At 41.1% G+C, this 12,208-nt stretch overlaps 2 protein-coding genes across 2 annotated transcripts in view; one reads left to right on the top strand and one right to left on the bottom strand.

Moving 5' to 3' along the window:
* Window positions 1-12,208, bottom strand: part of GZMA (granzyme A) — a 210,230-nt gene that overhangs the window by 93,355 nt on the left and 104,667 nt on the right. The gene's annotated exons all lie outside the window — the stretch shown is intronic.
* ESM1 (endothelial cell specific molecule 1) lies at window positions 3,571-11,852 on the top strand. The gene is made up of 3 exons (XM_012775713.2): window positions 3,571-4,004; window positions 7,040-7,192; window positions 10,299-11,852. The coding sequence occupies exons 1-3, from the start codon at window positions 3,704-3,706 to the stop codon at window positions 10,397-10,399; spliced, it is 555 nt and encodes a 184-aa protein (XP_012631167.2). The 5' UTR covers window positions 3,571-3,703; the 3' UTR covers window positions 10,400-11,852.

The raw sequence follows: 12,208 nt of genomic DNA, 5'->3' as shown, positions 1-12,208 counted from the left end.
CAGACAAAGCCTAGAAGATAGGAAAAAACAGAGAGAACAGAGTGAAGCATGGTATCAAAATTGGTTTTCCACATCCCCCTGGCTATCCACATTGCTTCCCAGTGTCTTAGGGCCGCTTGTAGGTTTTCTGTTGCTCCTCACCTTTGGGCCTTGGGCATTCAAAAAACTAACTGATTTTGTCAAGTCGCAGGTAGACACAGCCACACAAAAATCGGTCTCCGTGTTTTACCAACGGCTAGAACAAAGAGACTCCAGAGAAGACTTCCATGGAGAGTCTCCCAATAGACCCACTAAAGGTCTAAATTTCGGCCGGGCGCGGTGGCTCATGCCTGTAATCCTAGCTCTCTGGGAGGCCGAGCCGGGCGGATCGTTTGAGTTCAGGAGTTTGAAACCAACCTGAGCAAGAGCGAGACCCCGTCTCTACTATAAATAGAAAGAAATTAATTGGCCAACTAATATATACAGAAAAAATTTAGCCGGGCATGGTGGCACATGCCTGTATTCCCAGCTACTCAGGAGGCTGAGGCAGTAGGATTGCTTGAGCCCAGGAGTTTGAGGCAGGAGTTTGAGGTTGCTGTGAGCTAGGCTGATGCCATGGCACTCACTCTAGCCTGGGCAACAAAGCGATACTCTGTCTTGAAAAAAAGAAAAAAAAGGTCTAAATTTCTCAAACCTTGCCTCAGACATGGAACGCAGTTGGTTCCAAAGGCTGTGGAGACGCCCATGACGGGATTATCGCGATGCCGTGTACCAGATGCACACCCTGCCGACGGTGAGGTGACTCCATGACGGGAATATTGTAGGTCCATGCCTGGGGGCACACTTCATAATCAGAAGTGCCGGAGCTGGATGCCACCTACATAGCCTAAGACAGAGACCTCACCTTCACGTTAATCGCCCAATCTTATATTTGGGGTGCTGGTCGCGGAAGCCCATCGCGTAGCCTAAGACAGGCTCTCCACCCACCTATATAAATCTCCCTCATATTAATAAAGAGAGGGGGAGATGTTAGAGGCAAGGACCCTCAAAGACCCTCAACTCCCCTATGACTCGTCATACGCACAGGCTTCGCCCTGGAAAATTCCAGCTATAGCTCCGAGAAGAATGCATTCCATGACGTGCTGACCACAGAATGCTCCAGGGAGTGCTGACTGCAATTGTTCCCGACCACCTGCCAGGTTGGGGTTGAGTAATCAGTCACAAACAGCTTTGATACCGATAAGACACTGATTGGGGCTGATTAGCCCAAACCCAAGACTCATCGTCACCCCACTCTATTTTTCTGTTTCTACTTCCTTGTTTCTGTATGCTTATAAAACCTACAAAGAATCCAAGTAAAGTAGACCCTGACAACCCTTTGCTTGGTCTCATTCCTTTTTCTCGCCCATCTCTTTCAGGCACGGTCCCCCTTGACCCCACGAGTAACAGAAGGTCCCGTGGGTCGGGACAATTGCCGATTGGATGTTAGAGCTTGTTGCTCACTGGACACCTTTTGAGTCCTACCAAGGGTATAAAAACAGGAGGAGAACAAGGAAGGGGGTCAGAGGTCGGCTGAGCCTGCTGGTGACGACTGTACTCCAACTCTTAGTGTGCCACTAGGTTCTTTCCCTGGTCAAGAGCGGTAGCACTAGCTGTACACTTTCCGTAACAAGAGATGTTTGCCCAGTATTATTTGGTTCCTTCCCTTCTTAGGGCCCTTATAAACTATCCTTCTTTCAATCTTTGGACCAGCTTATTTAACCCTCTGGTAAAATTTGTATCTTCCAGGTTATAGTAATTGCAATTCAAGTTGATGCTAGCACAAGGCTTCAAACTCATCTCACCAGCTGATCCGGGGCATGGAAACATCCTGCCATTGGGCCCAGTAGACCAGGTTTCCAGAGACTTTTTACTCCTCCAATGCTAGGCAGGGCCTATGCCCATAAGATCAGCAAGAAGAAGCTACAGAAGACAGGCCTTTGTCCTTCTATAACCCCTTAAGGAGGACTGTTATCTCTGAGGGGGGAATAAGACAGGCAATTGGCAGATACTGCTTTAGGTACTGTTTCGGGAATTGCTTTGGGCATTGTTGCAGCATTACCCGAGTCAGGAAGTCTCAAGACAAAGTTTCAAATTACCCTGATCAAAATAGGATGGAGGGGGGGCAATTTCCAACCTGTTAGAACCAAGATGGCAGAGAAATAAAGAGCGTCACGCTGATTCCAGGAAAACACTGCCCCTGCCATGAACATTCCTTCCCCTGTTGAGCCTATAATTAAGCCGTTGATTAAATAGAAAGCAACAGGAACCAGGGGGGCAGGGAGAACTTGTCTCTGCTCTAAGGAGAAGACTTTCTATAGCTTCTGAAGAAATCTTGCTTTCACTTTATACTGTTGGCTCACTCCCGAATTCTTTCTTGCTGGAAGCCAAGGACCCACTTGGACTTCAAGTGGTTCTCAGCCTTGGGAGTCACTTTCCTGTGTCAGTAGGGGTAAGAACTCACCCCTCTGCTCTTTCAGCTTGCTCTCTGTCCCGCAAACCTCACCCAGTGAGGCCCTGGACCACTTGGTATTTTAAGATGGCTACTCCACTTTCCCCATGGGACCTAAGTCCTGTGACCCTCCACAGCACCAAGACCTTGCTTCCTGATGGGTAATGTTTTCCTGTCCCTGTGCCTTGCCTCTCCGGGGCTGTGTTCTGATCTCCCCACTGGCTCACTTGTTTCCTTGGGCTGGCTGCCTTGTTTGGCGGTGCTGAGCAAGGGCTCTGATAGATGCCAGGAGGTGAGGCGAAGGGCTCTGAATGGACTTGATCATTGGACAAGCAGACTCAGTGATGAATGAGCCTCTCCCCGGGGAGCTTTGGGTCAGAAGTCCAACGGATACATTTTTCTGGAATTGAGTAACCCAGAAACAGCGCCATAAAGATCTTACCTCTTTTGTGGGTTTTTGTATTGATTTTAAAAGAAATTCTCAGAGGCAAATTCCACATCTTACTGGAAACACAGCTATATCACGATAGACTTAGAGATATGTGACATGAATTCCTCTAGAAATAACATTTGAGGAGGGGGTGGGAGGAAGGAAGAGAGGGTCTTTAAAAAACCCTATCAAAATATTTTGTTTCTTCTAAGTATTGAAAAGGCACACTATAACCCTTTCTTCTTCCAAATGATCTCATGGCTATTTATTGAGGGGAAATACCAAATGTTTATTTTTTTTTTTTGAAGACGCTTCTTGGGTCCTGATGATTCATGTCGATATCATTTTCCTCCCGACTGCAGAGGCTCTGAGACAAGCTACACCCCAAGTGATACACCCGTGGCAGAACAATTCCTGTCCTGGAGGAGGCCGGGAGACCTGCTTTATTCCTCCTTGCAGACGTCCTTGAGCCCTTGAGACGGATGTGAGTGAGTGTTTCAGTCCTCATGCAAAACAACCATCTAAACATAACAGATGACATCAGCTTGGGCTTTTCAATTCCTGGATGGCAGCAGCATGTTAATCCAGCCTTCATCCTGGATTTCATAAACTAAAACAAGCGAGCCTGGCAGGAGGACAGCGCTGCTGCTGGGTTGAGGAAATTGATGACGGGGAAGCATGCAGGCAACCCAGTGTATAAAACTCATAAACGTGTAGGCAGAGGCTCAGCTACCAGTTTGGACGGCTGCTTCCCACCAGCGGAGACCACGACGTGGGAGCCGAGCCTGGGCCGGCGGGGAAACATGAAGAGCCTCTTGCTCCTGACCACGCTCCTGGTCCCTGCGCACCTGGCGGCGGCGGGGAGCACCAAGTATGCGGTGGATTGCCCCGAGCACTGTGACCGCGCCGAGTGCAGAAGCAGCCTGCGCTGCAAGAGGACAGTGCTGGACGACTGTGGCTGCTGCCGGGTGTGCGCGGCAGGGCTGGGAGAAACCTGCTACCGCACGGTCTCAGGCATGGATGGTGTGAAGTGTGGCCCCGGGCTGAGGTGTCACTTTTACAGTGAAGAGGATGATTTTGGTGACGAATTTGGTATCTGCAAAGGTAAAGAGTGACTCCTTGCTTCTGCGCGCCCAGGGCTCGCTGAGAGCTTTCGGCCAGCTTGGGAGGGGTGGTGGCTTTGCTCCTCGAGGGGAAGAGGGAAAAGGCAGGTGGGCTCTTGACAAGGCCCTACCCAGGTGTTGTCATAGGTACAGAGAGAAGGACAGCTCTGCAAATAGCAACTGGAACCAGTGTGCAGGGAGGCACAGGGAGAAATGCAGCACTTCATGCATGTTTCGGAGAGTTTAGAAAGTTGCAGTGGACGATTGTGTTGCCTTCTTTTCTGGGAAACTCCAGAAACTTGACAAGTGGTTTGTTACGGATGGTTTAGGTGCTCTCTTCTCTGCAAGGCAGTGATTACAGAGGTCTCCAGTAGATAACCTCTTGGAATGGTTTCTAGACCCTGGATTTAGTGATTCTTTGATCAACCTCAAAGTCAATTATTTCTCATGAACACTAATGCACTTTATGGAATAAGGTGAGCTTAAGTCATCTAATAAAATAATTCACATTCTTAAAAGAGGGTCCCTTGAAGTATGAAACAAACCTCATTTGACTTTATAAAGGTTTTGGTCATCTAGAAAAATAGCAGCTGGTGTAAGGCAAGCAAAAATAACAGTGAAGAAAAATAAAAAATTAGATGTCTGTAAAGAATGAGGTTGGCCATCTTATAGATTTAAAAAATTCATCAAGTTGAAATTATAACTAAATAATGTGGTTAAGTATTAGTAGAATTTATTTTAAACTTTGTGACTGTAGTTTAAAGTGCTTAACATTTTTAAAATGTTTAGAATCAAAAGAATGGTGATTTAAAAATATTTTATATATAGATACCTCATGATCTCATTAAGAGCTAATATTAAGATGCAACACATGCTATAATGGCATTCATCAGTTTTATAATACAAAGAATCTTTCAAAATCATAAAAAGCACTCAGAAAATTCTAAATGATTCTTATATTTTATGTATTTAATACAAGTGAATAATAATCACCCAGGAGTGAGCTCATCTCATTAATTCTCTTACCTTTTAGGTAAATAATTTATAAATTAATCGTATTTTGATCTGTAAAACATACAACAGATTAGAAAATAAATTCTTGAGCTATTAGGAGAATCTTATTTCTTGCTTAGTTTATGTTTATACTTATAAGGGGTAGAATGTTGAGGAAACATTTTCTTTGGTGAAAATGTATACCTATATTTCTTCCAGCTGAATAGGATCTCTATTTTCTGTAAATTGCAGGGCTTATCAGCCAAGAAAACAGTACTTAGCATAAGGAAATTAGGGAGGAAGTGGTTAACACAATCATACATACAATATAGCAAATATATGCAGTGGATTGCTTTTTATCTTGGCATAAAAATGCCCTTGTAAATGTGATTGTAAGTGTGTAATTACATATGGGTGAGGAAGCTGGGAGGCATCTGGAGTCTTCAGCACTCTCGTAGCTGACTGCATGATCAAGGTACATATTATTGAGAAATATCTTTAAAAAGATACTTAGGATTGCTTTTTGTCATCCTTCAGATTGCTGATGAGTCTAGTTTCAAACGTTTTTCTCTCTGCGGGAAATAATGAGACTGTGTGAGTCTTAGCAACTCTAGATAGAGATGTTATATTTTTCTATAGTCAAAAATCTCTCCTTCAGCTTTTTAAAAGAACACCATATACTTCAGCTGCACATCCAGATGTTTTCTAAATATTCAGATGTTTGTCATTGTGTTGCACAGACAATAATCAGCCAGCCGAGACACATTTTATAAACACTTACTGTATACCCAGCACTGTTCCATACATCAGGGGATACAATTGAAGTGTCACTGGGAATTTGGCCACAGTTTTAGTTTTCAGCCTCGCTGCAGACACAGTCAAATCCCAATCCTGTGTGCTTTTCTGCTAGAGGCTTTTTCAGGATCCTTTTTGTGGACTCTTTTTTTCCCAGCAGAGAAGACAGTGTTCAAAACCAGGCTCTTCTATAATCTGAAGGATACTGAAAAGAGAAAACTTAAATCTCTTTTAAAAATACATCTTCTTAATGACCTAGATCAGTCAGTGGAATAATAGAATGCTAAAGACTCAGATGCCTTACCACTTGTTTCTTTACCTGTATGTGATTGTACATTTACAAGGATATTTTCGTGCCAAGAGAATAAATATTCTCTATCTATTCTGCTGGCTTTTAAAGACTGGTTAATCTATTTTGATATGCTGTTTATATCATAAAACCCATGTATTTTAAATAAATGATTTTGCCCTCTTATCTCAATATACTTAGTGTCTTTCAGCCTAAGTATAAAACACTGAAGCTCTAAAGCTTCTAGTTCTTGGTAGGTGTACAAACTCTCAGGGTGTATAAACCCTCAGCTTTCTTGTTTGCTTAGCATCTTGCATCTTAGCTTTGTAGAAGATTTTACTAGTGAACCCTCTAAACAACTGGGCGTGTTAGTAAGGTCAGTTGTACTGCTGTTTTGACAGACAGAGGAACTTGATGAGAGTTGGAGTAGATTGAGGATTCATTGCTTCGTGGTGAGCTGGGATCATAGATCTCTCAGCCCTGGTTAGAATTTTCCTATACATTTAAAACAGTAAATTGTGAATACCATGGATTCAAAGACAGTATCACATCTTTTAAACTCTTTGAGGAGCTGATGCAGATGTCTGTCCAATATCTCACGGTCACTGAGCTGTTATGGAGGTAGCTTGTGAGAACCTGTCTGTTGGTAGCTAAGCAGAAAACAAACAGAATGAAGACTGCTCCAAGGAGACTGGCCATGTGTAGCTGTTGTCAGCTAAACTTTACATCATGACACTAAGCCCGAGGAATCCGTGATCTGGTCTCAATGTGTGACTTCATATTTACTACTCATCGTTGCAACTTTCAGAACCTGGTTTTCTGAGGATTGGGTTTCATTTTGCAGTCGAGGTTCATGAGGTTGGTTCAAATCCTAAGGTTGTGCGAATAGGGGTGTGCGTTAGGATGGACGCATATACACAACTAGCAGCTCCCTCTCCAAACCCTTTCTGTGTCCGCAGACTGCCCGTACGGCACCTTTGGGATAGAATGCAGAGAGACCTGCGACTGCCAGTCGGGCATCTGCGACAGGGGCACGGGAAAGTGTCTGAAATTCCCTTTCTTCCAATATTCGGTAGACGAGTCTTCCAAAGGGACAACTATGTCTCACACAGGTAAGAATTGATTCTGGTATAAACATTGAAAGCATTGTCTCATTTTCAGTTTGAATCACTTAAAAAATTTCAATGAGTAGAATAAAATGTTGATTGGAATGATATTGTTTCCTTTATCTTACTCGGGGGCGAGGTGGGTGGTAGCCAAGTTTGATGCTGTTGTGGCTATTTTCTGAAAAGATCCATTTAAAATTTTGAGGATTATATATCATTTCTCATAAAGTTTACCTAGTTTATCTACATAGAAGATAAATATGATTGATTGCCAAAAAATCTATCATAAAAAATAACTGAGATATACAAAGTTCTTTAAATTCTTCAGTGATCTGTTTTATATATTTACTAGACAAAACTATTCCGCTCCAAATTTCACATAACAAAGTACTGTGAGGAATTTATTGCAGAAGCTTTGAGAGCCAAGATAGAAAATATAGGATGTTTCTTTCTTTTTTGTTTAACCAGATGGAAGCATTTAAATGGAATAATTCCAAACATATGTTTTTATGGATTCAGGAGAGGATAAGAAATAGTATCGGTGATTGAGATTTGGGAAATGAATGAAATTGTAGTAATACTCACATGCTGCTTGTCAGTCCATGGGAGGAAGGCACAACCTATAGGATGGTGCTATGCACATATTTGCTTCTCAAATGACTAATACCGCACAGCACCATTAAATTGAAAGTATCTCATTTAAAATAACATATATCACTAAAGCTTATGCCTCCATTAAATAGAATGGTGGCTATAATTAATGATAATGTATTATATATCTCAAATTTGCTCAAAGAGTAAATATTAAATGTTCTTACCATGAAAATATAAATATGTGAGGTGATGGATATGTTAGTTTGGTTTAATCTTACCATATGTCAAAACACCACATTGTACCCCAAATTTATATAATTATTGTCAAGTAAAAATGAAATAAAAAATTAAAAAGACAAACAATCAAAAACTCAGCATGTAGCCACAGCAACTGTTAGTATCAACAAATTACACATTATTTTCCTCTCAGATATAAATAGTTAACAATCCAAATCCATTTTATTTAGTTTTTATTTCCAGTCTTTGGACTTCAAATTAATTAAGATGTGAACTATTTGGTAAATGTCCTTATTTTTCTAGCCTCACCTCCTTCTTACATATGGGTGCAACTAAGTGCATTAAAGTGAAGGAGTAACATTGTGCTTTTAAGTGAGTTATTAGCTTTAAGTACAGCTATGCCCCCAAGTGAATATCTTTGTGAGTATTTGATCTAGAAATTGAGACATTATTAACCTTCTATCTACTATGACTTGTCCCTATAGTTCTTTGAAAGCAAAAGATTAGGTTTTAAGACCTGAATTATGTTTTTATTGAAGTGTAATTCACATAACATAAAATTAACCATTTTAAGGTGAACAGTTCTGTGGCATTTAGTACGTTCACCATGTACAGTGGGGCTTTAGTACAGCAGGGCTTCCTCAAACACTTGCAGCTTCTTTTGTCTTATTTTGCTTTCTTGAAACCACAGGCTAAAAAGAACTTTGAAAGAACAACTTTTGCATCCCTCTTCACTCATTTAAGTTTGTACCCAAACCTTTGTCACCCAGAGAGAATTGAGTCTGCTGTGCATCTTTGTTGATGCTTGGGATGGAGTGTCCAGGGAGACCGAGAGAGATCCCTTGGAGGAGTCAGTCTTCCAGGATGGGAACGCTTCTTAGGGTCTCACCTGCACCCCTCCTGCTGCACACACAGCAGTGTGGCTTCTGGGCCCCTCCTCCACAGGACTGTGTGCAGTCTCTCTCCCTCAGGCCTGTCACCCTCTCTCGTTTGCTCTTGTTTGCTCTCAAATTATGCAAATATCTTGATGACCATATAGATGACTTGGAAACAGATATATTGCTGGGTGGACATTCCATTATAAGTTACACAAAAATATTTCCATATCATAATTAGGTATTGAGATTCTTATCAGAGATTTTTTGAAAAAGCAGTTGGTTTTCTCCCTTTTCTGACCTAGGGTATTTCTTTTCATCAGCTAAAGGTGTAGCACAAGATAAGTATTAGTGTACTCTTGGTAAACCAAGGTGGAGAGCAGAATATCCCAAGGACTTCTTGGAAAGGCTGCCCAGGGCTCCTGCTCAGTATGCATTGTCTACATGAGACTTACCTGTTCATGCTCTTGAGTTTACAGGAGGCGGCATGGGGCCTCAGTCCTGCCACAGGCTTTGTGCAAACCTGTGTAGGCCCAGCCTTCGATAGCAGGTTAATGGCTGAATGGCCCACCAGCACAGAGACCCCCGAGGTCTCCTCCGTACCCCAATTGCATGGGGTTGTCCTTTCTACCTTTCCACTTGCTGGCTACAGTACTCTTGGCAAGTGTGTTCCTGTCCTCCTGTGTTCCCCTTGTTCTTTTGTTTTGTTTTGTTCTCTGTTCGTGAGCTTTCCAAGTTGGGAATTCACAAGTAACTTTTTTTTTGAGTGGTGGTTGTGGGGGTGTAAGATCTGGAATGTTTCATGGGTTTATATACATTTGTCTGCCGGGCTGCACTAATCTTCTTGCAGAATTTCATTTCAGAATGTGCACTGGCAAAGCAAGCACACCTCACTATGCTTAGAAGCAGAAATTTTCATTTTAGAAAGTTCTAAATATTATAAACTCTTCTTGTACATAGAACGAGAATGATCAAAGTTCTACCCTTTTGTCTGCCTTCTGGAGTCACAGCAAAAATTAATGTCTCTTCTTATAGCATTTGCTCATTCCATAGTGTTTATTGGGTGCCAGGTACTGTTTTAAGTGTTAGGGATATAGCAGTGAACAAAATAAAGTCCCTACCTTCATGGAACTGCAATTCTAGTGGTGGAGTGAGATAATACAGGGAAAAAAAGACAAATGCATGTATAAGACAGTGTTAGGTGATGAAAGGTATATGAAGAGAAATAATTCAAGTGATGCTATCATAGATGGAGGTGCTAATTGATATAGAGTGAATACAGTTAGCGCAGAATCTTGAATCTATTAAAGATTTCATTGTAAACCCCATGTAAAACGAAAACAAAACTGTGCTCAATCTTTGAGTTACAGACATTTGGACATGATTTGTATTCCTTCTAATTTCAGAGCATGACATGGCATCCGGAGATGGCAATGCTGTGAGAGAAGAAATCGTGACAGAGAATGCTGCCAGGTCCCCCATAAGGAAATGGCTAAATCCACGCTGATCCTAAGAGAAGGCTCTATTTTAGTGCTTGTTCAACACACAGCCAACATTTTAGAAACTGTCTAGATCATAGCATATGGACATGTAATTTTCGGAGACCAAGTGTGATTCATGTTGGATCCAGGAAAAAAAAAAGTAGCTACTTACAATCTGTAAAGTGCATATGACTGAACACTTTTAGATATTTGTTAAATATTTGTATGCATATAGATTTGTTAAATGTGTGTGTATAGTAACACTGAAGAACTAAAAATGCAATTTAGATAATCTTACATGGAGACAGTTCAGCCAAAGAGAAAACTAATCAAAGCTGAAGACCACAGTGGGCCCATGGGTTCTTGGCATAGCAAGGGCGGAGGAAGAGTTCAGAGTAGGAGAAGGTGGGGATGGGTGGGGGTGGGGAGTGTAATATTTAGCTCTTCCTTGTGGTAGCTTTGGTAGACTTTAATTATGCTTTTTCTTTTACTTTTGGAAAAGTTCAAACGAAACAGTCAGAAACCCCTGAAGGAAGTGAGCTGTTTGAAGTTCATGGGAGTTTGAGCAACAGCCTTGAATTGAGGTTGATTTCAAAGGGCTGCTGATGCAGTTCCCAGGTTACCTGTATCTGAAGGAGGTTTCTGGGACAGAGGGCAAACGTCCACTTCCATCAGTGGCTTTAAAGAATGCCACCTCAGAGGCAGAGCTAGGACGTGTTTTGCCCGCTGGGGGGTTGTGTGTGGATGAAGGTAAATATTTATATATTTTTATAAGCCAATGTTAGTACAAGTCATCCTCCGTACCCATATTTATCATCCTATTGAGGAAATGAACCTAATATCATTTGTTTAAAATGGTCAAGATAAATGTGTGACTCTATAAGATTTTCAAACATCTGAGGCTTGGAAAATTTATTATTAATAATTATAATACTATTAACAGTAACAAGCATAAGAGAAACCTAGAAAAGTGTAGTTACTCTGGATGTATAAAATGTCAATAAATGAGCAACAGAGAATTTATTTAGAAGTGAGTGCTATGACTTACATGAATTTTAAATTTAAAGTAGAAAATAACTTTTTAGGAAGTTTGGAAAAGAGGCAATTTTGAGCAGGAAACATGTCAACTTTATAATATATAGCTTATTTTCATGTTTTTTTTCTTTTAAGCTTAGTTAATAAGTAGAATTAGACATAAGTTTGGGGGATCTTGGCACAAGCAGGACTGTTGTACTAGATGTTGTTAGGAAATATTTGCAGAAGTATTTTATTTGGAGTGAAGAACTTATTTAAGAATTATTTCACTATTTGCCTATATTTTATTCTTGGAGTTTGCCAACAGAGTTGTGAATGTGTGTGGGAAGGTCTTTGAATGTAAGCTAAGTAAACTGTTAGGTTTTGTTTTAAATGGACATGTTTATTATTGTTCAATAAAAAAGAACAAGATACAGCTGCTCCAGGTTGATTTATGATTTTGTTAATTGTTAAAAATTATTTTAATGATTCAGTCGATAAAAAAGAACTCTTCATATTAAATGATACATTCTTCAACTGAATTTTCTGCTACAGATGAGCCTCTTCTGTCAAACTGTGGGGCCAGAATATTTACTTCTTTGCCTCACATTTTTGGTCCATTTGTTCTTTAGAGCTTCCTAAAAGTGGGTCCCTGTATATTAACTCATTCTGCAGAAGCAAAGCAACAATAAAAGATAAACACTTCTGTTGATGTCGTGAGTTGTGGGGCTAAGGCTTGAACCGACCATTTCTACGCTGCTACATGGATGGCTTTTACGCATGGCATCAAGATGCTAAACTTAGAGCATATTTTGTTTTTT

Source organism: Microcebus murinus, chromosome 11, assembly GCF_040939455.1.
Source record: "Microcebus murinus isolate Inina chromosome 11, M.murinus_Inina_mat1.0, whole genome shotgun sequence".
Lineage (NCBI taxonomy): Eukaryota > Metazoa > Chordata > Mammalia > Primates > Cheirogaleidae > Microcebus > Microcebus murinus.
The sequence above is the reverse complement of the archived record's forward strand: the minus strand, read 5'-3'. Positions and strand labels throughout refer to the sequence as shown.